This window comes from Clarias gariepinus, chromosome 23, assembly GCF_024256425.1.
Source record: "Clarias gariepinus isolate MV-2021 ecotype Netherlands chromosome 23, CGAR_prim_01v2, whole genome shotgun sequence".
NCBI classification, from domain to species: domain Eukaryota; kingdom Metazoa; phylum Chordata; class Actinopteri; order Siluriformes; family Clariidae; genus Clarias; species Clarias gariepinus.
In genome coordinates, this window is record NC_071122.1 from 2,366,821 (window position 1) to 2,394,245 (window position 27,425).

The following is a 27,425-nucleotide window of genomic DNA, read 5'->3' on the forward strand; positions in this document are numbered from 1 at the left end:
TGGATTTATTATCTCATGGCCCATGTACATAGATACAGATGGTGCTCTCCTGCACATGCATTTAGCTCAGGGATGTTGCATGAGTACAAATTTGAAAAGATACTGTGGGTGAATTTGGAAGAAATATTGCGAATTGCAAAGGGAATGTAGGGGAAAAAATAATATATATACTGTACAATACAAAGTTCAAGTATTATTTTTATAAACAAAAACAGAACAGTATAAAACATAAAACATTTTAAGAATGTTAACATCTGAGATAACAATTACAACATAATTCAATATTTTACAACATACATAGAAAAACTAACTTAACAACTGCTGTTGGCCCAGTTCTACACTGACTCTGTGTCATGGTACTGTAAGCAGTAATGACCTGGGCTGAGATTCCCCAAAGCACTGCAAAGTTTAAAGTCAAGAATAAAGATCGCTCTGTTTGTTCTTATTTAGACATTATGTATGCAGCTGTAAAGAACAGTTAGCACTTGAGTTTTCACCACTGAAAAGTTAAAAACTTCTGTTTGATACAACAGTCTTAAAGTTTAGAGCTCAGTTCTCACTGTCACAGTGTTTGCTACAACTCACTATGACTTCACAAATCATGATAAGTGTAAAATGCTAAGATCAGTACCTTTTATAATTATCATCTGAAACTTAATGAACGGTTGGGATAATTGATATAAAGGTGAAGAATTGTATTGGAGAATTATATTTAATACCTCTCTTACTTTGTTTATTATTGCAGGTGTCTCCGAAGTGCCTCACAGAACATGGTATAGTTATTATTAAGTAACCATGCACATAGTAAAAATCTTGACAGTGAGAATTGTGCTTAACTGTAATTAAATCAGATATGACACTGATTGTCTTATAATTTGCTCTAAAGCTTGCAAGTTCCTGTTTACACAGTTGCACTTTTTTGACAACTTAGCACACAGTCAGAAAATAGAATGATTTCCTATCCGGTGTCACCCAAATGGGGATGCGTTCCTAGTTCCTCTTAAGGTTTCTTCCTCATGTCATCTCAGGGAGCTTTTCCCCAATCCATCACCTCTGACTTGTTCATTAGGAACAAATTATCAATTTAAATTAAAAAAAAAAAGAATTTATAAATTCACTTGTATATCTGTAATGTTTATAATTCTGTAATGCTGATTTGTGATAATGCCCACTATTAATAGTGCTATACAAATAAAATAAACTGAATTGCTATTGGAGGACTCAGTCCTAAATGCACTGCAATATTTTGTCACATTGATTTAAAAAGCTTTCTCACAGACCTGGAAATAAGCAGAAAAAAATCCTTCCCACCCTTAGCCTCAGCACACATTCCAAATGAGCGTGCATAAAAAACATCAGATAAAGGAACATTTCCCTTTCACATGCTGAGACAAGGCTGAACATGCATTTTTTTCATAACACTGTCACTAGTATGTGTTTTCTGTCCAATATTAATGTGTAATACTTTTTCTTTTGCTAACAGTAAAATAGTTGTGTATAGTATCCACGGGTGTATATAGCAAGTACAGTGGAACCTCGGATTACGAGTAACGCGGTTTACGAGTGTTCCGGAAGACAAGCAAAGATTTTTAATAAATTTTGACTTAAAAAACGTTGTTGTGGTTTGCGAGCTCCGAATTCACACACACACACACAGACACACGCTCTTTTTCTCTCTCGCTTTTACTGTGTCAGTGTTTGAGTGTGTGTGTTATGTGTGTGTGTGTTTTTCTTTCTCTTGCGCTGCAGAGTGTGTGTTATGTGTGTGTGTGCGTATTTTAACACCGCGCAGGTTCGCAGACACCGTGCTGGTTCACACACTCTCTTTCTCTCTCGTCTTTAATGTGTTTGTGTGTGTGTGTGTGAAACAGAGAGGGGGTGCTTCACTCACCCACAACCCGCACGGTGTCAAATTACGCTCGCACACACACATAACACACACTCAGCAGCGCAGGAGAGAGAAAAACACACACACACAGCGCCTGTGCGCATAAATGGAAACACTCATTGGTCGGGATTTATTTGTACTTTTTTAAAGGTATCATGCAGGTTAATTTGTTTCTATTTTACTTTATATTTTGTGTTAATTATTTTTATGTATTTATTTTTTGGGACTGTGGAACGAATAATTTTAATTTCCATTATTTCTTAAGGGGAAATGTGCTTTAATTTACAAGTGATTTGGAATACGAGCCCGGAACGAATTATGCTCGTAATCCGAGGTTCCACTGTACGTATGTGTTACAGTATATTACCAGTGTTTGTGTCCTTAAATTACTGTAATGCACATAAATACAGTGAGAGCTCAACATCTGCACCAAAGTACTTCTATACACACTAATTAATAAAGCATTATCCTGATTCTGCAGTTAGAAAAATATTTCTGGACAAAAAGTTGCAAAATATTCATTTAAAATACAGCATGTACAATAATGTTTATACAATAAAATAGATCTTATTTAAAATAAATACAATAAATATTTAATAAATAAATAAATAAAACCTATTTTAAGAGTTCATTTTTTTACTGACTCCTGTCTAATTGGTTTTTCAAAGCTCAGTACTTTGCTCTTTAAGTAGGACCGTTGGATTGACATCTTTTCTACCTGAGTGTGCTGTACTCACGTTGATTGTTGTTAGTACAGAGTCTTTTACATCAGGCACGTGAAAAGAAGCAATAGGACAAGGCCCCTTGACGTTATTGCATACCAGCTTCTGTAGTGAGGCTGTCTTGATGATGTCAAAGCCAACTTTACCACCAAATGTGCTGGGCTTCCAGTATTCAGGGGAGCAGATGGGGTTTCCCATGAGGCCTTTCAGTGAATAAGGGGCACCCATCTCAACCATGGTCTCTCCAAATATGGCATTGAGACGTGGCTTTTCAATAAGCAGTCCAGGGTAAAGCTCCATGGCATCAACATCTCCATACAGCTCCTCCAGCTCTGCTGCCATCTCCTTTTCACCTGAAATAAATAACAAGCGCTATTAGCCCATCATGTCCACCAATACTGCTCGGTTGAATACCCTGTTAAAGGTAGACTTTCCTTAAACATGCTAACGTGGTAGGCAATGAGCAGACCCGTCAGCTTTAGCTTTAGACCAAGTCTGCACTGACATCAGGTATTTACATAATTTAATTGTGCTGTGAAAAAAATATAAAACTGCTTTCACAACAAAAACTTGCCTTTATATTATCATCAATCATCAATCTAGAATTATCAACATGAGGCTAAAAGACTCAAGGCTAACCCTGCTCATTCACATACTGACTCATCCAATTCAGCTCCACTCATTAAATCTTTTTAATCTGATATATTGGGTGTATGTCAACATGTAAAATCTCTAATGACAGAAGAGATTTTGCTTCCTTTGGATTACAGGCAGGACTACACAGGTGAAGCAAAACTGCTGTTTAATGTGCATTTGTGCTGTTTGGAAAAGCTGTCTAAAGTGTGATTAGGCAACATGCAGTCAGGCCACATCCATCTCCAGGCTCGGTCTACTCCATTGCAGCTTTAATCTCTTTGTAGAGAAGATAAACTATTTGAGATGTCTTTAAATAAAATTTGAGGAGAGTTTTTAATAAAATCTTCTTCTGACTCATATGTTAACATAAGATTTAGTGCATTTACTTCTTACCTGTCAGCTCTTCAAATGAGACATATGGCTTCATGTTGAAGCGTTTCCTGTAAGCATTTAAAGACTGGTAGCGCATCTTTCTGCTATTCTCAATCGATTTTGTTGCCACCATCACTAGTGCAGGTGACACATTGCGACCACCGGCAACCTACAGAATAATTAAAATAAATGATACTTAGGCAAATTCATAGGCACAAATTCATTTTAGAGATTTTTTTGGATTACGTTTAAAACCTGACACAGGATTAATTTAAATTTGAAAACAACGACAAAAAAAAAACAAAAAAAATGTATTATATAATTGTATATAATCTTTGCAATGTAATTTCCATAAGCAACAGGACTACAGTAGGGAACACTGCTCACCCTTCCTGCTATCTGTTTTGAGAATGCGTCCACAAGGTTGTTAATGCCATGGTCCGTCACTATTGAGGTGTTATAGAGAAACTGCTTGTAGCTGTAGACTTCACCCTGGATGTGGATGTCATCAGGCATGAGCGGATGCCAGTGATAAAGGGTATTAAATTCAGATGAGATCCGGTTCTGATACTGGAAAGGATGGTTAAAGAGGAGCTCTGGGTCAAATTTAAGCTTAAAGTGGTAGCCGCTCAGGTGTTGCACATACTCCTCAATTATGATCTTGATGGTCTCACCTGCAAAAAGAAAAGACAAGACCTCTAAAAGATGGTTTTAACAAATGTAACCTGATAAACATGATTTTCTTGTTAATACTTGAAAGTTGTTGAAGGATAAGTATGAGGATATAAAGTTTTGTGAAGGAAATACATTTATTAATTTGTGGAAGAGAATATAATAACAATGCCATGTCTACAGAAAGGGAAGCAAAATGAGAGAAAATAGCTGAAAACAACCTTTTTTACATTAAGAACCTAAAACAGATTCCTATTGTGTCTTTGAATAAAAGTTCCCTTACCAATCAAGATCAGTCTTGTGGTCTGAAAGAGTCTCTCATCATCCCAGTCTGGATGTTCATGCTTCAGAATATCACATACACGGTTGTGTTCCCGAAGCCAAATAGTAGCATACATCATGAGGCCTGGGACCAAACCAAAGGCTTCATGGCCTACAGCGAAGCGATGAGACTCGGGTAAATGAGGTGGATAGTGCATATCCACCTGAACCTCACTGACTGTTGGAGGATAAACTTCACCATCCATAACCTAAAAAGGACCAGAAAATTATAATTTTTCAAAACAGAAACATACAGTAGATAGGAGTGTCAGAGAGATTAAGATATATAAATGGTTTAGTGGTTTTAATTACGTTATAATGATATAAACTAAAACAAACCTTACCTGATACTTTAGCTTGCCGTCCTTAAACAGTCGGAGCTTATGCTGACGTTCTAGTTCCTCCCCATAAATGTGACTAAGATCAACCTAAAGAATGTACATTATAGCAGTTACTGAATATGTAGATTCAGTGGTTTAGTGGTTCAATTATCACATGACAGCTGATAAAATGGAAAACGTCTGTCACATCAAACAGCACAGTCAGAAAAGTAGCCACTGAAGGGTTCAGACTCACCCCATGGTTTTTGCCTTTAGTGAAGGCTGGGCCTCTCTTCATGTCAGTTTTAAAGAACTGGTGTGTGAAATGCTGAGCAAAGAAAGCAAACATGAGACTGGTGCGCTGTGGGTCAGGGACGAACTTCCTCCTGAGCAGGAACTTCTCCACCACTACCTTCACGTCAGGCAGCTCTTTTTTACCTGCAAGAAACCAGGTTAGTAGGGCAAAGGCTACACAAAAACATGCTATCAGTCATATTTTTCCTCTAGTACATAAAAAGCTAAGCTCTAAGCTTTTGTAAACCCCTTTGCACATTCTGGAATGCAGCCTAATTTTGTCATTGGGTTGTAGGTCACTGATGTAATGGTTCTACAAGATGCTAAAAAAAAATGCTAAAAAACAGGTTTGGATAGTGACGCTTACCTGCAACTCCCATAGGTGTTGGGCAATCCTTTGGGACAGGAGGTAAAGTACGAGTGAAATAGGACAGATTGGAATAGGCTTCCCAGCTCTTGTAACCATAGTCAGCGTTGAAGGTTGGGGGGCTTTCTATTAAATTGGCACGTGCTAATTGAAGAAACAGTACAAGGTTAAACATATTGTCAAAACATATTAGCAAGTAGATTTGAAATATCTTAGAGTCTTCCAGGTGATATACCTACATGTTAAAACATAACGCATGACGGAGTCTTGCAAAAATGGAATGTTGCTGAGGATCTTCCAGAAAGCTCTAAAATGTGTGAGAATGTAGTGCACTGTGTTCGGCGTTGGCTTCAGAGACATTTTCAGCCATGTGAAGAATTCAGCTGTTGAGAAAAACAAAACTTTAAAAAACAGTCTGTTCATTTTTTTTAAGCACTGTGTGTATCTAATGCAAATTTCTTTTTTTTTACTTACGAGTCGTGCAGTTTTGTCCGTAGTATCCAGTGCGTGTGCAGTCACACTCGTAAGAGTCTTGTTCTAGAGCTGTACACACACCACGGTTCTGGCATGGCTGCGAGCAACAGGGGTCGGCTGGAACGCATATCAAAACCCTAGTTATTGAATTCCTTTCATCGAATACTGGATTTAACAGTGAATGAGATCACACAACACCAATACACTCATGCTATTCAGTTGGACATGGCTGGCTAGGTTCAATTCCACACAAGACATAATGGGGGTAGAATTAAACTGAGATTTATAAATTAAGCTGTGATCACATCAGAAGATAGAAATAAATGGGTCTGTTTAGAGTAAATACAAAAATCTCACCTCCTTTACAAGCCAGGACTCCCAGGGAGAAAAGCAGGAACAGTCCGGTCGTGTACATTCCACTGCTGTTCAGTGTATGCTGTGCTTTTAATGTTTCCGTGTTTCCTGAGCGCGCTCTCTCTCTCTCTCTCTCTCTCTCTCTGAGTGAATGAACTTAGCTGAGCGCGCAGCTTTTATACTACGTCTGACGCAATCGAGACGCTGAATATACGGCTGGCTCTGTGACCGAGTTCACGTCTGTTTCGATGCTCACGCACTCGCACTGTAGATGAAATGGAAGGCTCGAGCGGACGTTGAGACACCTGATGACTCACGCCCAGCGCGCGCAACTCCAACGCGGAAACCTCGGCGATTAGACGCAATGAGTGCCAAGTGATAGTGCAGCACCGACACACACACACACACACTGTATATACAGAGCACCACTCACCGCACAAACATCGCTACTAAAATCAAAGTGAAGAAAAATTAACAAAAAGTTTGCCCTCCGTTCGATCTCTGCCCGCTGCGGCACCGACTTTGGTTTGGAGTAATAGGTTGTATGCCGGAAAAAAGGAACCTATGTTTCTTCCTTATCAATGCGAAGTCATGTCCAAATATATTTTTCCAGTGAAAAAATGATTTTTTTATTAAAAATGACTTTTTGTTTGGTTAAAAATGAAGCACAAATAGTATGGAATAGCTAAACATCAAAATAAAAATGGAATATTTATCTAGTAAAAGAGTTTTATTTTATATTTTTTCTTGTGTTTTCCCCCTTAAACGAATAAAAAAACCTACGTGTTTTTTCTTTCAGACATTTATATAACCTCTTATCCAAATCTGCTTCCACAGATTTGCGTTTGATTAAATACACATTTTATGTCAAATCAGCATAATACATGATAAGATTTTTCAGGAAAAGATAACATTAAAGTGAGCTCTAATCTAGAGCATTGATAAAGTACACCGTAAAATCCTACTGTTTATTAAACATTGTAGAGTTCTCGAGGTATAAAACTGGACCTTTATAAACAAGGGTGTTAATTTAACATTTTGAATAGTTCACTTTTTGAGAAGCTCAGACCTGAATAAGTTTCCACCAATCCAGGGTTTTAGACAGTGGCAACAAGGTGAAGCAAGAACACACTACTGTATAGTAGTTTACCTGTATTGGAAGGATGCACAACTTCCTGTCTAAAATCCTTATTTGGGTTTAAATGCACTTCCTGTGAGTCATTTGGGCCATCCAAGATTCTGGAGATTAAACGTTGTGAACATGGGAAGGAATTATTAAAATGTCAAACCCCACCTAACTGTAAACAAACAAACAAAGAAGAAACAAAACCTAGACCTATCTTACATAATGCACCTTTAATTGACATGGCAGATTTTTTTTTAATACCCAATAGAATTGCTAAAAAATCCATAACACTACAACAGTGTTTTAAGTTAACACAGTATGTTATGTCCATTAACTGCTTAAGAGAAACTGCACTTTTAGAAATTTGATGTAAGGTAAGATGAAGTGAGAATGCTGGTTTATTCCAAGGATGAGCACCTGCCAGATACTCTGCTACCCTCTTGATGTCAGATTAGACATGATGCACATGGATCAGTCTGAGAAGGAGGTTCTTAATAATTTATTGGCATTGGCATAAGAGTATATTTGGTTTTACATTAGCCAATGGTATTCTCTAATATACTTTGTTTATACTTTATGACATTGATGTAGAATGGAACAAATCTTAAAATGTTTATTTTGAAGCTGTTATAGGATAATTGGCAGCACAGTGGTGTAGTGGTTAGCACTGTCCCAGCGTTCGATTCCCCCTTTGGAGTTTGCATGCTCCCCTGTGCTTGGTGGGTTTCCTCCGGCTACCTCAGTTTCCTCCCACTGTCCAGTGGGCGTTCCCCAACTGCCCATAGTGTTTGAATGTTGATGGAAGGGTCCTACGGTTTTTGGCCTCCACGGCCCCTAGACTACAGAGGTTCCTGGATGGATGGATGGATGGATGGAATCATTATAATGAAGCAGCGGTATTAAGTTTCCCTCTAGTGGAAAAAATGACACATAACATTTCAGTTCTCCTAGGATGTATTAATCCAGTGTAAACTCGGATCAGATGTAGAAGTGTGCGTTTTAGATAAAAGGTCGACTTTTTCACTATGAATGCTTTTTATTCCACAACGTCCTCTACACAAGTATAGTAGCAGCAGTAGTGGTAATGCGCTAAAGGATGCACGGAACGCAGGCAGACGGATTTCCTCCACTCTGTGCGCATTTGAGGGATGTTTGGTGATTGTGGGCGTGGCTATCAGCGCGAGGCGCAGCGGCTGCTCCTGTTCCTCAAAGCATGAGCGCACCGGAGTTCGCGCGCGTGTCTCCAGGACGAATGCGGGAGTGTTTGCAAGAACACAGCATTTTTCATAACATCTCCGGGTGAGTACCGTACCAAGAGTGTGTTTGCATGATGGTCCAGTTGTGGAGAGAAGGAGCTATCTGCCGGTCTCTTGGACAGATGAGGGAGGAGAGGAGAAGAGGGAAGTTTTAGATGACTGCAGACTTCCAGGCCTGTGTGTGGGCTGTGCGACACAGAAGACTTGTGATTCTTGATAGATTTATGGACTTAGGATTTAAAGACAGCCACTAAGAGAGTCTTAGTATTAGTCAGGATACTTTCTGATGAAGATGTATCTTGTGTCCAGCTCAAATAAGTGTTCATCTACACTTAAGCTGCTGAGATGCTTTACATCAACTTGCCATTACTTACTCGTAATTTATATAAATCTTTAATACTATGTAAAGCTTGGCATGGAGCCTGTACACCTGTAGAACACAGGTGCTTCCAACCCTCCTCCTTCCTGTAGCAGCCGGCCAGAGCAAGCAAGATGCTTGAACAGGGTCGGGTGGAATTTATCTCAATTAATTTTTATTCGTAAGCACTGTTAATGATGGACATTGGTGCAAAAAAATTCCTCAGATGAATAGTATGGTAGCTGCATGGTTAGCTCAGTGGTTAGCACTGTCGCCTTGTACCTCCGGGGTTCGATTCCCTTCTCGAGTCTATGTGCATGAAGTTTGCATGTTCTTCTCGTGCTTAGTGGGTTCTTCCAGGTACTCTGGTTTTCACCCACAGTCCAAAGACATGTAGATTAGGCATTCCCAAATCACCTGTAGTGTGTGAATGAGCATGTAAGAGTGTGTATGTGTGTGCCCTTTGATGAATTTGCACCTCTACAGAATGCCTTATGGTCCAAGTCTCCCCCTGTAACCCTGTATACAGTATAAAGCAGTATAGCCGGAGTGAGTGAGTGAGTGTATAAATGATTAATATATTAGTGTATATCTAATCAGCAACGTGGTGGTAACGGTGGCAAAGGTGATGATGAAACATTAAGAGGAAACAGACTCAAAAGGGAACCCATCCTCATGTGGGTGATATCAGACATGATATGTTGAAATGATTCTGATTCTGATAGTGTGAACATAAATAAACCCCTTCTACTGTATAACTGTGTGAAAAAGGAACATTTAGTTTTATTCCACGTTCCTGAGGTAACCTGTTAGGTGTTACTCGATGGAGACTTGAGTACAAAACTCTTTGTGGCAATTCCATTTCAAAAAGTATTTAAATGATTGCAATCACACGCCATCACAGAAAACACTGTTTGTATCACCGGGTTGAAGTGGGACAGTGAATGAGCTCATGCCACATGTGCAGAGGCACTGCTGTTTCTAGCATTTAGTCAGAAAATAAAAGCTGTATGTGAATCAACAGGGAGGAATCATGAAGTTTAAAGAAAGAAATGAAAGAGGGTAATGTGAAAGGAATGTGAGTAGATAAGAGAAGGGGAAGTGGTCAAACAATGAAACTGGAATGCCAAACGGGTCATAAAGTGGGGACATGGCAGAGCAGTGTGAAATAGAATGCTGAAAGAGATTTTCTCGAGTTTGTGAATTAATTCAGGTTTGCATTGAATTAATCCTTTTTTCATTAAAATGATATGAGAAAACCAAACTCACTTGCATGATTCCTAGTATTTATTCTCCTCATTTATTCTAGAACTCGTTCTTGGTCATTCAGTATTTTTTAGGTGTCTGTCTCATTTTACTTCAGTTTGCTCATTTGCTACCTCCTTTTACCACTTAGCTTCTCCATATCACATGAGAGCTACTTGCTAAGTAGGACTAAGGCTAGCATATGTTTCCCGTGATGGACATATATAGCATATGCTTTCTGCAAAGTATGACATAAGTTTTTTTTTTTTTTTTTTTTTTTTTTACCTGCCGCTCATGCTGTATCACAGCACAGCTGAACCGCTTGGAAGAAAGTGATAACTGCTCCCTTCTACATGCATGAGAGAGGAGAAAGAGTAATGCCTTTACATCCTCTCACATTTGCTCTTTTCTCTTCCCTGTCAGAAACATTAGATGATTGCCACAGACTATGCCTTGAAACTTTTAAATGATGTGAGTGGCTTCCATTTGCTTGGCATGGTGCCCCTGGTCCAATATACTGGATCAAACTAAATAGCTACTTTATTTTATGAATGCTGGTGTGTTAGATCTGTAAAATGTAACTGTACAGAGCTGTGATAAACCAGGAGCAGTGCTGGGCATTATTCAGTTAACACATGTTCTGCTTGGTCATGGAGTTTAATGTGAATCTAATGAGTACATTTTCCTCTGACTACTTGCACAGAGCATTATCTTAGTTTTCTTATTTACACACTTCCTCTTTTGTTGCGCTCTCTCTCTCGCTCCCTTTCTCTGTTGCACGCTAGGTTAGTGACCTTCTTAATACAGACTGTATAATTCCTATAAGAGAGGCGTTTAAGTCAAACTGGTACTTGTGATGAAATTTCTGGTGAAAGAAGGTTCAAAAGTCATTGACATTTATAAAAGTCTTCAAGCACAGTATAGGGTTTAGAAAAAAAACATTTGAATAGCGCAAACTACCTTCTCACCAACAGCCTTTGTCTGCGGGAACTGTATATACAATTATTCAACAAAACCACTTGCACATTACAGGAATTCATCTGGGATGTACTGCTATTTCCCCCGTATAGTCCTGACCTCACTCCAAGCCATTTTAACATATTTAAGGCATTAAAGGAGTTCCTGGAAGGCATTTCAGACATTTTAATCAAAAACTTTCTACCTTTATGGTGTCCAAGTGCTCAGGTGATTATAAAGAGAAATAAAGATAGTTTTTACTCTTTGAACTACGTTCTGTTACTCTGCACTATCAGAAGTCCTGGTTTGACTTGAATGCCTGTTTTATATTATGTACTGACCCTAATGATTAACATTTTAATATAGACTGACCTACCTTCCTGTTAAGGATAGAATGACAATTTTACTTTAGAAGTGTAATTCCTGTCTTATAAATCACCCTGGTCTCACGATGACAACCGGATTAACCTCTCATGTGTACACTAGATGAGAATTCCTACTCCCACAAGATCTCATCATCGGAGGGCCAGATTTTTACGTGGACGTGGGATTGTCAGCCAGTCCTGATCACCCCATGTAGAGCACCACTATGTCTGCCGTTGATCCATATCAGTACATCATCGTAAGTGCCACAAAATTATACTTGTCTTTTATTAACCCTGTTTGCTAAAAATAATGTACATTTGCAATCACAGTCTATTTGTTCTGCAAACCTTCATTTTTTTTCATATATATTATTATTATTATTATTTATTTTTAAATGTGGTCATATATACAGTAACCTGTTACAGCTGAGGTGGGCAATCATACTGTATATCATGAACAAATACAATGTCTTCACGATTTGTGTTTGCAGGGAGACCAAATCTATCATGATACTAAACACATTTTGGAGTTGCACTATTAATGATGCCGTGTCTGCGCTTTTTATAGTAACTGCAAAATGTGTTTAGAATCTTGATGTTTATGATTATTATAGAGTATAGATTAGTATAGATATACCAATATATATATATTTTTTTACAATTTTAAACAAACCACAATTAATTCACTTCAACTACAGAGGATGCTTTACTAACTGCCAATCTGTAAATAGTTGAGAGCACACACCTGTAAGATTATAAAGAAATGGCAACCTTTTACCACCTCATTGCAAATATACGTAAATGAAAAACAATTTAGAAGAATCGATTTTGGAGTCACTGTGGTGATACCTGAATTGCCACATGAAATAATCATGACATCACACTGAATCATTTTTTTCCCCTTCCCAACTAACCAATGACAAAAAGTAGCTGCTGTTGCTATCTTATACTTCACATTTAGTTTGGTAAGCAATCCAGTAGCATGACTGATGAATAGTAAGTGCCTAAAAGCCCACCTATTTACAGTAAAACAACAGACACAGTGATAGTTTTCGAAAACTATACAATCTCTTATACACTTATTATCTGGCGATATTCTGTGACCTCTCTTAGCAACTAGGCGTTTTCACCCACAGCACTCTCGTTCACAGGTTTTTTTGTTTGTTTGTTTCTGCACCACTTAGTGTTAACTCCTGAGGCGTGTGTAAATCCCAGGAGATCAGCACTTTCTGAAATTCTTAAACCAGCGCATGTGGTACCATAACAACCATAACACGGTTAAAGTTACAGAGATCAGAGTTTACAGTATCCCTGTTCTCTTGTTTGATGTGAAGCTCTTGACCTGATTCTATGGAATTTCTACGTAAATTCTATGCAAGTCGTGCTGCTCCCATGTAATTGGCTGATTAGTTCACAGCATAAATGTGCAGGTGAACAGGTGTTTCTAATAAACTGGACATTGAGTGTACACAGGCAAAACTGTTATTTTGAGGAAATATTTAGACAGATTTATTTAACAACCAAGAAAGCAGGCCAAAAAGTCTTTTGAGCTTAAGATAACACAGGGTGTGTATGTGAGCTATGTGAGCTGTGATCATAGCCAGAGCAGCAGTGAAGTAAACAAATGCGTGCAAGAAGGGCACTCCTCAAGAGAAATAAGTAAACGCTGGAAAAGCCTCACCGACACAATGACACTTTACGTGGTGAATGATATAATAGGCATTAAAACAGCCACAAAATGGACTTTTTTCAGGGAATTTTATTTTTTAAATAAAAAGTTATAACAGTAAGACTTGCTAAATAGATGTAAATATATTATGAGTAGCTTAATTTTAAAATGTTTAGTTATGTGTAAGACATATAAAGCTAAGTATTTTGCTTGTCATATATTTGTCACCCACCACTAAATGCAACTGATGTGTTCTGCTGATATATCATGACTATACGGAGCTCTTCTGTATTGTAGTGAGCTTATGTAATGCTTATGTAACTATTAGATCTGAACTGTAGTTAAGTTAACCGACTGACCACCAGGACCAGAAGGATATGAATTGTATTGTTCAGCTGTTGATAGTAGCGACCTCCAGATGACTAACCATAACATTTTCAGCATTTATAGCAGAACCCCTAATCCAGATGATTTACATTTATCTCATCAAACATTAAAGCAGTTAGGAGCGTTGCTTAAAGGCCTAGCAGTCGAGGCTTTGTGGTGCTGGGGTTTGAAGCCATGACCTTCAGCTCAGTCATCCAATATCTTAACCACTAAGCTAATGTGTATTTATGATAAAAGTCCATTAAATTATTTTAATCTGTTTTCTAATCCTGATTAACACTACTTGTAAAATTGAGTATGATGAGTATTCAGCCTAAGCAAAAAGAAATGACCTAAAACGTTTTTCCATGATGTACTGTATTTTTAGAATTTTCAATGAGCAAGAAAAAAAAAGCCTGTGAAGTGTGACACTGTATTGCATATGAAGCAGGTTAATATTTACAGCCATTCTGTAAAAAAAAAAAAAATATGGCATGATATTGTTTAATAAAATGGACATAAAATACTGTTAAAATTGCTGTCTGCTGGTTTATAGTAAAGGTTCTACAGTACAGTGTTTCAGACACTGACATCAGAGTCTGATAGTAAATCTAGTATTTCTTCTGCTAGCAAGCAGTTCATTGGTGTTATATGAGATCACACCAACCTGTCAACCGCAAACTGCAAAAAAAAAATCCTAAAAATAAGTCTCCTCTCATGTAAGCTCTTACAAATGGTTTTCATAACCTAACATAAGGACGTCTTGAATTATACTGGTTGTAGATACATATTTTAGAGTGATATAAATGCTAATATAAAATCATCTCCCCCGTAATTGTTACAAAAATAACTTAATATAATAATAATAATGTTAATACTGTAAAAAAACAAAACAAAAAAAAAAAACAAGCAATATTTCCAGTAAAAGTTGTTTTTGATTATTGGGCTTCGGTGTCAGTGATGCAGTTGTTTTTTATACACACTGCCTACTGTACTTTTATAGCTGTGATTACACACACCACAGCTGCATGCTTCAGTTATTTTACATACTGAGATAACGCTACTTCTGGAACGCTTCAGTTCAGCCTGATTCGCATGATACACCATAAAAAAAGTGCATAACTTACACACTAAGCAAAAGTTTCAAAAACGTTTCCAGTAATGATTAACGATATATGTAAATAATTATTGTCAGCAAAAAAAAAAAGGTCACTTATAAGTTTGTTAAATTTCCAAAAAATGGTTACAGAGATTTGTATCCAATACCCAAACCCAAGCCACTGGATACAGTGCCGGTCCCAAGCACGGATAAAATGAAAGAGTTGCGCCAGGAAGGGCATCCGGCGTAAAACCTGTGCCAAGCTTGTGGCGACCTCTTGAGCAGCAGAAAGACCAACAACAACATGTTACAGAGAATTATATTCTATAACATATGTAGATTATTGAGCATATTACTAACATTATTCAGGCAAAAAACATGGCAACACCAAAAGAAATAAGATTTTATTTTAGATTTTATTTTATTATAGTTTTTTAAATGGTTAGAAGAAAACGCTGTGTTAAGTTTCTTACACAAACATTAATAGTTAAATGTATGGAAGTATAATAGTGCCAGAATTTCCCAAAGCAAATGAGCATGTTAAATTACATGAACTAAAAAAAAAACTTTTGAAATTTTCTGCATTGCGCTTTGATCTGAATTGAAAAAATCCTTACAATGCTTAAAATTTGAGGCACTGCAATTTATTGAGGTTGGATACTTCAAATGAAAGTGTAATTTAAGCATTTAAAGTTTGATGCAAAAATATTCAAGCTACTAAATTGTTGTTAAAAATACAATCTTCAAAATTTTTCAACATCACAAATTCTGGTAGACAAAATTCAGGTAATAAAATTTAAGTAATAAAATTCATTAGTGGTAAAAAAAATTATTTCTTCGCATCCGGGATATTACAGGTAGAGCAATGGATTGCCGATTGCTACGGTCCGTGCCGCAGCGAACTTTAAAGTGTGCTTTCTGCTGCCTGCCTGGAATGCAGCACTTTCAATTAACTGGGTTGCCAATTGCACAATAAACAGCGTTACGCGCTAGAATTCCCCCTTCACCGTAAACACTATATTCAAAGCAAAGCCAGCGCTCTTTCTTTCAAACACCAGAGCGATGGGTTTCCTTTCCATGCTTTCGGTAATGTACAGTCACTATTACAGTATACTTCAATATTAGATGTTTAATGGAGGTTTATAAGACAGAACGTTCTCAAACTAAATATTTATTTGATCTTTTTTGTTCATGCTAATTTTTTTCATACAGAAATGAATTAATACCTCTGAAATCAACTTTGCATCAGAGATTGTCTTTACTCTGGTTTCCTTTCACAGTCGAAAGACATGCAGATTAGGCTAATTGAAGTTCTCAAATTGCCCATTGTGTGTGTGTGTGTGTGCCCTGTGATGGATTGGCGCCATGTCCAGGGTGCACCCCGCTTTGTGCCCTAAGTCTCCTGGGTTATGTTTCCTGAATACAGGATAAAGTGGTAATGACAGTGAATGAATGTTTGCCTTTTTTAATTGTCTTTGTGATTTCTGAAAAATACTGTTTGGATTGTACTAAATATCAGAAGTTTTTGTCAAGGTTTTAGGCCCTGTGACTTTTAGCTGTACCCACAATGGCAAGATTTTTTAAGTTTAATGAAGCGCACAGTTTATTTTGCAAATCTTAAATAAAATGTAAAACAAAGCCAGGTAATGTATTCAGTGTACATATGAAAAGCATTGCGTTAGGAGCAGGGGGAATAAGGATGTATGATTTAAGATAAGATAAGAAAAGATAAGATATACTTTTATACGCCACATTGGGGAAATGTCTATGTGTTAGTAGTATATGCATTAGTGTACTTGAATGAATGAATCGCTAACAACTATTAGCATATTAACAGAATTACCCACTCATACTGAGTGTTTTATTGTGCACTGCTACATATATTATAAAAATAAGAAGTTCCTGCATTGAAGAATGATTTAATTATTTATGAGAAATCATTATACTTTGCCCTAAATGTGTTTGTTTCTGCCTTTAAGGTCGAGCAGCAGTACTCGCACAAGTTTAAAGTGAAAGTGCTACGTGCAGAAAATGTCACCAAAGGAGCTTTGGGTGACTTATGTGAGTTGTGGAACATTATTTCGGTGGTTAAACTAAACGCTGATGCCTTTTCACATCAAATATCTAGCATCGTTCTCATGTGCAGTTAAACACTTGTAACTAACTTAAGGCACTGGAACACTCAGAGCAAATGATGAAACACTTAGATCAATAGACTCTGTCAAATCTTGGTTTCTTTTTGCCTCACTATGCTTCAGTGTGTGTGTGTGTGTGTGTGTGTGTGGATTTTCCTGTAGTGGACACCCCAGACCCTTATGTAGAGCTATTCATTCCCACATCTCCTGAGAGCAGAAAGAGGACACGGCACATTGATAATGACATCAACCCTGAGTGGAATGAAAGCTTTGAGTTCATATTGGACCCAAACCAGGACAATGTACTGGAGGTAACCTAGAACAGCTTCGCTGAAATCCTTTAGGATCTTTTTCAACTGAACAACTTCTGACAGCTTCTTAACTTTAACAGTTTTCTCACTTTTCCTAATGTCTAATGCAATGTTTTCAGCTAACACTAATGGATGCTAATTATGTGATGGATGAGACACTGGGCATGAGCACGTATCGCATTTCCCAAGTTAAAGTGGGACAAAAGGAAGAGGTGCCCTTTGTTATAGGAAAAGTAAGTAACCATACTGTTCATTCATTTGTTCCTTCTTTCGTTCCTTCTTTCGTTCCTTCTTTCGTTCTTTCTTTCTTTCTTTCTTTCTCCCTTATATTATATATCCCATCTAATATTGAGTAGGTCCCCTCTTTTCCATTAAAATCGTAATGATGTGTTTTAACTCTTTTCTATTACAAGCAGCATTAACCTATTTACCAATCTATTGGATCAGACTACATGGGCCAGCCTTTACTCCCTAAGTGCAGCAGTGAGCTTTGGCCTCCCATGACCCTTTCACCGGTTCACCGTTTTTTCTTCCTTGGAGCACTTTTGGAAGTCCAAAAAGTGCCCAAAAATGGTCCAAGAAAGGAGAACCGGTGGACTGGTGACACGGCCTCACTGATGCACAGGGGGACCGAAAATTGGTCCTTGGAGTCTGATTCAAAAGAAGACCTACTGTAGCTTAAATTGCTGAAAAGGTTAATGCTTGGTCCATAGAAAGGTGTTAGAACACACAGTGCATCACTATTTCGGGCAAAAGGGGGACCTACTCAATATTAGGCAGGTAGTGTGTATATTATCCTACAGTGATCCGTGCCACATTAATGGAGTGTCTTTGTTTTCTTCCATCAGACCACAACAGTGTTCTTAGAGCTCAGTCTGGAAGTTTGGTAGGTACCAGCTGAACGTAACACCTGTTTCTTCTTACAGATAAGGTTTCTTTGTTTTTTTCCTTTGATTTATTTCATGAAGACCAAACAAAAATGGACTGGCATATTTTCTGTGGTTCCTCAAACCTGAGAGGATAAAAAGGCTACTTTTTATGAATAGGAGAAATGAATAAATATGGCCACTTTCTTCACTCATTCTATCATTTGATGTGTTTACTAGTAGCAGTAGCATAGATGACATAATGTCCTGAATAAAAACTAACAAAATTACCTAACTAAATTAACTAAAACCTGCCGGAGTTTTTGAATAAGAGTGGGCTTGAAGGTAATCGTCTTCCCTGCTGGGTCTTAGTGCTCGTGTGTGTGTGTGTGTGTGTGTGTTTGTGGGAAGCCAAATTGAGGAGGGGGTAAGAGGAGGGTTTGTAAAGGCGAGAGAGTATGTGTGGGTGTGTAAGCACGGTGTCCGATTACGCGCGCACACACACACACTCTTTTGCCCCTACAGCCCCCTACCATCCCCTTCTCCTCTTGCCTTTCCAAACACACACCCACACACTCTCTGCTTTACACAGAAACTCTGCTCTGTCGCGATTCTTTTCAAAGGTAAAGTAAAACACGACAGGCTGATAAAGCGAGATAAAATCTTAAAGACTAATGAGACTTGCTCTTGCTTTATATGCGCGTGCACACTCGTGCGCAGTACAAACACGCTTACAAACACAAAATAAAATATGTTTCACACACACACAAATGGTCACAGTGTCATAATAAACAGTACATGCGTGCAAGGATGATTATACCAGTAAGAGACAAGCACTAAGACCCAGCAGGGGAGACGATTAACTACAATTTTGCAGCACAAGAGAGAGAAAAACTGTTGACTCAGTTGTGATCACGTGACACTCAGCATCAAACAAGAAGTGCATGTATGCTACATGATACTTGGTGCTTGTAAACCAAGACAATGCTCGTTTTTCAAGTCAAAATTTATTAAAAATCTTTGCTTGTCTTGCGGAACACTCATAAACCGTGTTACTCGTAATTCGAGGTTCCACTGTATATGTGTTCATTCATCTTATGCGGCTCTCTGGTCTAACTGTGCTCTTTATGAATAAGCAACTATATTTTAGAAGCTAAGCCCAGGAGGCTAATAAAAACAGTTGGAGTTTGAGTGAGCCTTTTTTGCTTTTCAGACTTTTTATCATATATCTATATATGCTTTTTTAGACAAGTTGACAATAAAGCTTAAATAAAGTGTTGTGTCTCTGTGTCCAGTTCTGCTATTGATCTGCGGTTTAGCCTTGCACTGTGTGACAAAGAGAAGTTGTACAGGCAGCGGCGAAGGGAGCATGTCATGCTGGGTATCAAGAAACTGCTGAACAATGAGAAGCCACGATTCCTGCCTTCTAGCTCCCAGGAGGTGCATTACACACACACTCTTTCTTATGCACTGACATGAAAGTTGTTGCTTAATTTGCAAACAGACTTGAGTAACATTCGAGTTTCCTGGTGCATCAACATGGTGCATCACAGTGCTCACTTATAAAGATGCAAAGTAGATCACATACATTAACCACAATGAAAGTATGAATATTACTTTATTTATAAAATGTATAATATTTTTAACAAGCAAATTATGAATATCACTCCCTATGAATAGCATTTGTTGTTCTGTTCTTTAAAAAGTGAGCTACTCCTTACTCTTATCTGTATGCCTTGAAGCAGATTTTGGGATGTAGCATACCTAGAAACGCTTTTTTTTTGTTGCAATTTTTGGATCCACTAAGCCTGTTCTTTCTTAATCTGGGTAAAATCAGCTGCATCCATCTTTCACTCTCTTACGGATTGGTTGGGGATGAATGCAAGAGCAGAGTGTTCTATTATGTAAAAGTGAAAAACACATTAACCGCAACTAGGATCCCATAACAAACACAAACTAGACAAGCATGGAATAAACATGAGCATGGCAACGATACAACAGCATACAACAATGCTCCTCACAACAGACACTGCCTAGAAATGCAGTACAAACACTGACACTCATTGTGCATAACCGTGGTTCATGTGCTGTTTGTGGTCATGTGACATTTGCTTGATGTGAACATGCGGAGTGCAGTGGCTGACTGGGTGCTGTAGTCCCACACTACTAGCTATCCATGCTAAATTGTGCACAGTGCTCAACATGTATTTAGTGCTACTGTATAATGGGTGTAGTCAAGAACTGAAGTCCTTATGTGTGAAACCTAACGTGATGCCAAGAGAAACAGAAACAAACCAACAAATAACTGAACAATGTACAGCAAAACAACAACGAGAACATATAGTGGCTTGTAGAATATTCTGTCCTTAGCTTCTGTACTTGAGGTTATAATCAGCGTAATTGTGACCAAAATAGCTAGGAAACTTTCCAAAACATTAAAAAGCAAGCCTGTTCTTTCTATTTTAGGTAACTCAACAAGAATATTTATCTTAAAATATTGATGACATTAAATTGTCTAGTCAAAATTTGTTAAGTTTCCTGTAATTACGGTCAGGAACTTCGACAAAGCTGGGCTGAACTTACTATTTAAATCTATATTTGTAATAGCATTACACTTTGTGTTTATACTCTGAGTAACGCGTTTAGTTTCTGTAACCACCCTGTGGTTATATACTGGAATGATGCGACAGTGCACATGCCTTAATTTCCTCTGTATGAACAGTCATACAAGCATATTGGCATCATAATTTGAATAATTCCAATTTGCTTCCATACTGGAACCTGCTTACTTCAGTGCTTGTACGATGTTCACTACGAGACAAACTTTAGCACATTTACAACAGACTAATAACCATTTGAGAGATACGGCACAAGCTACTCCACCCATGTTAGCTGCTGTCAAGGAAGAAACTTAGAGCTGTCATTTCCGTCATTGGATGACCACTGTCCTAAACAAGTTTTAAAACTACTAATTAATACTAATTAATATTTTAAATTTAAATTATACAGTGTTCTCTTATATTTAAGCTCAAACAATTAGTCACGACATGCACATTCTTTCAGCATTAAAAACTGAAACATGGTTTATTTAATGCCAAAAAAGACGTAAAAAGTGTATGCTACTGTTATAAAATTTACAACACTTGTTTTTTACAAGTGCAAGGTACTGCCTGGGGGTTATTATAAATTACAAATGCTGATAAGAAACTGTCTAGAATGACCAAAAATCAACTGCTGAGTCATGTTATTATAAACTTACACACACACACTCACACACACTCACAAAGTGAGAAGTGAGTACTCCTCACAGAAACTGAGTGTAAAAACCCAAGACAAAACCCCAGCACCCTTCCTGGAAGCCTAGTTCATTTAAAGCAGTGATGCAATGGTCTTTCAAGTTACTGTGAGAGATAATCAATGTCTAACATGGGGCCTTAAAGATCTGTGGGTTAAAGGGTTGTGAAGGTTGAAAAGAGAACAGTAAAAGGCATAATGGTGTTGTGAAAAAAGCTTCTAAGGGAGAGGGATTTCACAATTATTTGGCAATTCATGAATTGGTTTTAGTGCTCAGTATAGCAGTTCTGATTTCCGGAGAAAAAATGCCAGATTGTGCAAGAGCTTATGTAACTTGCATACTTGCAACTTAAATTTGAATCCAAATGACCAGATAGTCCCTGATAAGCAAGCCCTGGTGGAAAGGATAAACTCCCTGAGATGGGAAGAGGAAGAAACCTTGAGAGGAACCAGACTCAACAGGAAACCCATCCTTGTTTGCTGATTATTTGTTAATAATCAATAGCAGGAATTGTTTTGCAGTAATTTTTTATATGGTTTTTAGCGTATTGAAGCCGACCGTATTGGAGCCTGTTTTAGGGTCAGCTGTGGTGTACGTCTTGGGGTGACCTTCAGTGTTCAGTATGCGTCTTATAGTGCAGAAACTTCAGTCTCTGCTGCCACTAAATCTTTCTGTAAAGTAGGTCCTTTGCAGTCAGTCAAGTTTTTTTTTTTTTTTTTTAGACACTTGTCACCTCAGGAATCTGTTACTGTAGCAGGAGGTGATGGCTTCCTCTTTCTGACACGTCCTGGTTGTGTAGGCACTGTTCTTTTAACTTTAAACTGGTAAAAAAGGAACCTACAGTACAGTATTTAAAGGAACATTTAGTACCTTCGCTATATTATTTTATATCTTTGTCCTGTTTGTGTAAGGCAATGATCACTTCTCTTAACTTTATGGACAACTCACTTTACCATTTCTTACATGCAGTTAAACATCTCCAAACAAATCTCTAGAAAGTCCAGGTATTTGATGTGTTCTAAATGAAGGACACCTGAGGCATCTAGCATATATTAGCATATATTTAGCATATATTTCCGTGGGGCTAGACTGGACAATCTGGTCTTTGGTCCCTGGAGGTAAACCCAGGTGGTCTAAAGGCCCCAGTTTAAGGTTGCTATTAATGGAAGTTCACAGATGCCCTAAAGAATGCTATGGATTTTCTCACCTGGACTGCATAAAGACTGCAATTACTCAATTATTCAGTGGATATTCAATTCAATTAAATTTTATTTGTATAGCGCTTTTAACAATTTACATCATCACTAAGCAGCTTTACACAATCAAAAAAATCAAGTTTGTATGAAATGTGAATGTGTATGAATCAAAATTATATGATTGTCCCTGATGAGCAAGCCTAGGACGACGGCAACAGTGGCAAGGAAAAACTCCCTGAGATGGTAATAGGAAGAAACCTTGAGAGGACCAGACTCAACAGGAAACCCATCCTCATCTGGGTGAAAACAGATAGCAGGGATTGATCTGCATAATAATATGAGAGACTGGAAGTTCAGTATAAGAGGAGATGTGTAGGATTAAAGTCCAGTTTGTTCCTGGAGGCTCAGGTAGACTGTGAGAAATTCCAGTCCTGAACTATTGAGCGACTGAAGTCACAGGTCCTCAGAGAACAGTTGTCTGCATCAGTCGAGGACAGGACCACCTTCATGGAAAAGTGGAACCAACCCCAGTCACCACACGCATTCCAGGCAGACCACACGGGGCATCCATGTGATGAGATCTCCAACCAGAAGCAGGACTCCAGGATGAGTTAAAAAGGTTCAGCGGGCAGAGGGGTTCTGGATCACTGGCAGCTCAGGAGCGACATGTATAGCTCGACAGAGAGATAGGTAGATGAACAAGGAGAGACGGAGAGAGAGAGAGGATAGAGCAGAAAAGGAGAGAGCAAAAGATATGGAGAAATAACTGTTAGGTATGGTCACAGTCGAACAATGTATACGGTGAATCTATATTTAGTGCAGAGTGCAAGCAGAGACTCCGGCAGGACTAACTATGACAGCATAACTAAAAAGGGAGAGCCAGAAGGAAACACAGACATGAGGGCTCCCTGAGATGTAAAGCAACCAATCACCTTACCGTCAACAAACCTGAGTGATCATTGAGAGTGGGGAGGACAGCATCTAAACATACCAGTTCACCTAATACCCCTTCGTCCATGAGTCCCCCAGATCTGCTCCTTTACCTAAGGCTAATCTATTTATAAAAATGCTTGGCTAAATAAATAGGTTTTTAGCCTGGACTTAAACACTGAGACTGTGTCTGAGTCCCGAACACTATTTGGAAGACTATTCCATAACTTTGGGGCTTTGTAAGAAAAAGCTCTGCCCCCTGCTGTAGTTTTAATAATACACGGTACTGACAAGCAGCCTGCATCCTTTGATCGAAGTAGGCATGGCGGATTGTAAGACACTAGCAGTTCACTCAAATACTGCGGTGCAAGACCATTTAATGCTTTATACGTCAAGAGTAGTATTTCAAAATCGATGCGAAATTTCACAGGAAGCCAATGCAATGTGGATAAGATAGGGGTGATGTGCTCATATCTTCTGGTTCGAGTGAGGACTCTCGCTGCTGCATTCTGGACTAATTAAAGCTTGTTTAAGCACCTTGTTGAACAACCAGACAGTAAGGCGTTACAATAATCCAACCTAGACGTCAAAAAAGCATGAACTAGTTTTTCTGCATCATTTGGTGACAATATATTTCTTATCTTGGCAATATTTCTGAGGTGAAAGAATGCTATTCTGGTAATATTATCTACATGTGCTTCAAATTAAAGGCTTGAATCTATAATCACATCGAGGTCTTTTACTGTTGCACTTGATGGAACAGAAAGGCCATTTAAAATCACAGTGTGATCAGAAAGCTTACTTCTAGCTGCTTGTGGTCCTATGACTAGAACTTCTGTATCAGGATTAAGCAGAAGGAAATTAATTAACATCCAATCTCTTATGTCCTGCACACATTGCTCAACTTTAGTAAGCTGTTTTTTCTCATCTGGTTTTGCTGAAACGTATACTTGTGTGTCATCAGCATAACAATGAAAACTAATACCATGTTTACGAATTATTTTGCCTAGAGGAAGCATGTAAAGGGAAAAAAGCAGTGGGCCTAAAACAGAACCCTGTGGAACACCAAACTCAACTTGAGAACATGAGGAATGGTCACCATCTAAATCTACAAACTGATAACGATCAGTCAAATAGGATCTGAGCCATAAGAGGGCCGTCCCCTTAATTCCTACTACATTTTCTAATCTGTGAAGGAGAATACTATGATCAATAGTGCCAAAAGCTGCACTGAGATCGAGTAACACAAGTATAGTGACACAACCCTTATCAGAGGCCACTAGGAGGTCATTTACTACTTTAACGAGTGCTGTCTCTGTGCTGTGATGAGGCCTAAATCCTGACTGATACAATTCATGTATGCTATTCCTATGTAGATATGAACATAGCTGCTGTGATACTACTTTTTCCAGAATTTTAGAGATAAAGGGGAGGTTTGATATCGGCCTGTTATTGGAAAGCTGACAGGGGTCAAGGTCAGGTTTTTTGATTAGTGGTTTAATAACTGCTAATTTAAGGGATTTAGGAACATACCCACTGCTGAGTAAACAGTTAATTACTTTTAACAGGGGTTCTGTTATTGCTGGAACTATCTGCTTGAGAAAATGTGTCGGTATAGGATCTAATTCACAGGTTGACGATTTTGAAAAGGAGATGAGTGAAATTAGTTCTCTCGCTTCAAGGGGAGTAAAGTATTCTAGGTTCTGATGTGATGTGATTAATTTATCATCTGTATCACTTAAATTGTCTGGTTTCAAAGCCTGAATTTTTTGGCTAATATTTATGATTTTGTTATTGAAAAAGTTCATGAAATCCTCACTACTGTATGTTGTTGTTGGTGAGATTTCTGTCCGATGTCTGTTCTCTAACCCTCTCTAAAGTCTGGATGCGCTCCTCTAACGCTGATATCTTCTCCGTCAGAGTGCTCACTACCACACACCTATCACAAATAAAATTACCACTAACGACGGGGGAAGAATGTCTAAACATCCTGCACTCTACACACTGAACGAGCTGAATATTAGACATGATATCGTACCTGAGTAGTTATTTGGTGATGGATTCCGCTTGTTGTTCTCAGATGATATGCGCGTTCTCCGAAAAAGCGCAAAAAAAAACAAACAGGAAAAAGGCAAAAATCCAGTAGTATTAAAGCCTGAAAATTAGTTAATGTTGTTATTTAGAATAAACAAGAAAAGGTAATGTAATTTAAACCCTGATACAAACAAACGAGGAACTTTCGCGGAAACAATACGAAAAACAGGAAGCTACCCAAGTGGATATCCTCACTTGGAGGTCATACACTTAAGTTTTAATCTTCCACTACTGGAATTATAGAATGACTCATGCTTGTAATGAAGATCCCTTCAACACTTCAATTCACTCCATTTCTTAGCAGTTTGAGTTTCTAGTGTACAGTTGTGGCAGAGAAATGACTCACCAGCTTCCTTTCTTCCGCATGTTGTCTCAAGTTTTTCTTCATCACTGTAGCTGGATTACTTGGAAACTAAGTTCTGACAATGTCCATTTAAAAATAAAATACATCCAATGGATTAAATTAAAACTACTGTAACAAATACACAAACATTTGCATTACCTAATGCATGTACCTGTTGGATATGAAGTGAAATACCACGAAGACAACAGCACTACTCTGTTTTACTGCCACAGTGTCCTCCAGCAACACACACTCATTGTCTATACTGCTTAATCCTGTATTCATTACACGCCAAACCATCGCAGGACACACACTACGGGCAAATTGGGAACGCTAATTAGCCTAATCTGGACTGTGGAAGGAAGCCATACTTGGAGGAAATCTACCAAGCACGGAGAGAACATGTAAACTCTATGGAAACAGGGGCGGGAATCGAATCTGGAGCATGGAGGTGCAAGGCGAATCATTAAGCCACCATGCCGCCTTCCAGGAACACCTGCAACAATAACAATATATATATAGATATATATGCCTAAAGAAGTGAATAAATCAGTGCTATATAAACAAACCATTCCCCACTGTGTGGTCAAGAGAGTGTATTGTTTTTCCTTCCTCTTCACATCTCAGGTAGTTTGTCCTTGCAACTGATGCCTCATTTTCCCCTTTTCTTAGATTTTTTAATTTTAACTTAATATCCTGTAAAATATTTTAATTTACATTTTTGTAAAGTTGTTTTGTGAGCATTCATTGTTTAAAGTGCTAAACAAATACATTGTAGTGATGTAATAATAAGATTTGTGTCTATGCAGGTCCCTGTGATAGCTGTGGTAGGATCGGGTGGTGGGTTCAGGGCGATGGTCGGCTTCTCGGGGGTCATGAAGGCTCTGTACGAGTCAGGAGTGCTGGACTGCACAACATATGTTGCTGGCCTGTCTGGCTCCACGTGGTACATTCTACATCATTCCACAATACTATTGAAAATTAGAGAAGTTTTTATTGCATTTCATTAACCTTGGAATTTTTTTTTTTTTTACTGTTTTAACCTATTCTTACTGAACGAGTTCTGAAGAAGAATTGTAACTATCAATGTAAGACAATTGTTTTAACATGAATATTTTGAACTATGAGACAGATATTGTAACTTTAACATAAATGTGTGTTTCAGGTACATGTCTACGCTGTACTCTGACCCGGATTTCCCTAAAAAAGGCCCAGAGCTGATTAATCAGGAGTTAATGAAGAGCGTGAGCAGCAACCCTCTCCGCCTGCTCCTGCCACAGCACATCACCACCTACATCCAGGCTCTGTGGAGCAAAAAGGCTAACGGCCAGCCTGTCACCTTTGCCGACATCTTTGGAATGCTCATTGGAGAAACACTTATTCCATCTGTATGT

The 27,425-nt window shown here is 38.3% G+C and overlaps 2 protein-coding genes across 3 annotated transcripts in view; one reads left to right on the forward strand and one right to left on the reverse strand.

Annotated features, from left to right (window-relative positions):
- Positions 1-2,019: 2,019 nt before the first annotated feature.
- On the reverse strand, positions 2,020-6,649 carry ptgs2b (prostaglandin-endoperoxide synthase 2b). Its single transcript, XM_053484020.1, has 10 exons — positions 6,424-6,649; positions 6,067-6,183; positions 5,832-5,975; positions 5,593-5,736; positions 5,188-5,369; positions 4,956-5,039; positions 4,574-4,820; positions 4,006-4,292; positions 3,640-3,787; positions 2,020-2,963 (listed from the first exon to the last, which is right to left on the reverse strand). The coding sequence occupies exons 1-10, from the start codon at positions 6,479-6,481 to the stop codon at positions 2,551-2,553; spliced, it is 1,824 nt and encodes a 607-aa protein (XP_053339995.1). The 5' UTR covers positions 6,482-6,649; the 3' UTR covers positions 2,020-2,550.
- Positions 6,650-8,710: 2,061 nt separating this feature from the next.
- The window catches only part of pla2g4ab (phospholipase A2, group IVAb (cytosolic, calcium-dependent)), a 31,442-nt gene continuing 12,727 nt past the window's right edge, over positions 8,711-27,425 (forward strand). Inside the window, exons 1-9 of one of the 2 annotated variants that reach the window (XM_053484000.1) lie at positions 8,711-8,845; positions 11,849-11,984; positions 16,841-16,922; positions 17,159-17,307; positions 17,427-17,540; positions 18,156-18,193; positions 19,469-19,613; positions 26,841-26,977; positions 27,197-27,419. In XM_053484000.1, coding sequence (XP_053339975.1) covers positions 11,952-11,984; positions 16,841-16,922; positions 17,159-17,307; positions 17,427-17,540; positions 18,156-18,193; positions 19,469-19,613; positions 26,841-26,977; positions 27,197-27,419 — 921 coding nt within the window. In that variant the 5' untranslated portion in view covers positions 8,711-8,845; positions 11,849-11,951. Of the gene's footprint in view, positions 8,846-10,848; positions 10,868-11,848; positions 11,985-16,840; positions 16,923-17,158; positions 17,308-17,426; positions 17,541-18,155; positions 18,194-19,468; positions 19,614-26,840; positions 26,978-27,196; positions 27,420-27,425 lie in introns of those variants that run through there. The other variant, XM_053484001.1, reaches the window with a different exon arrangement.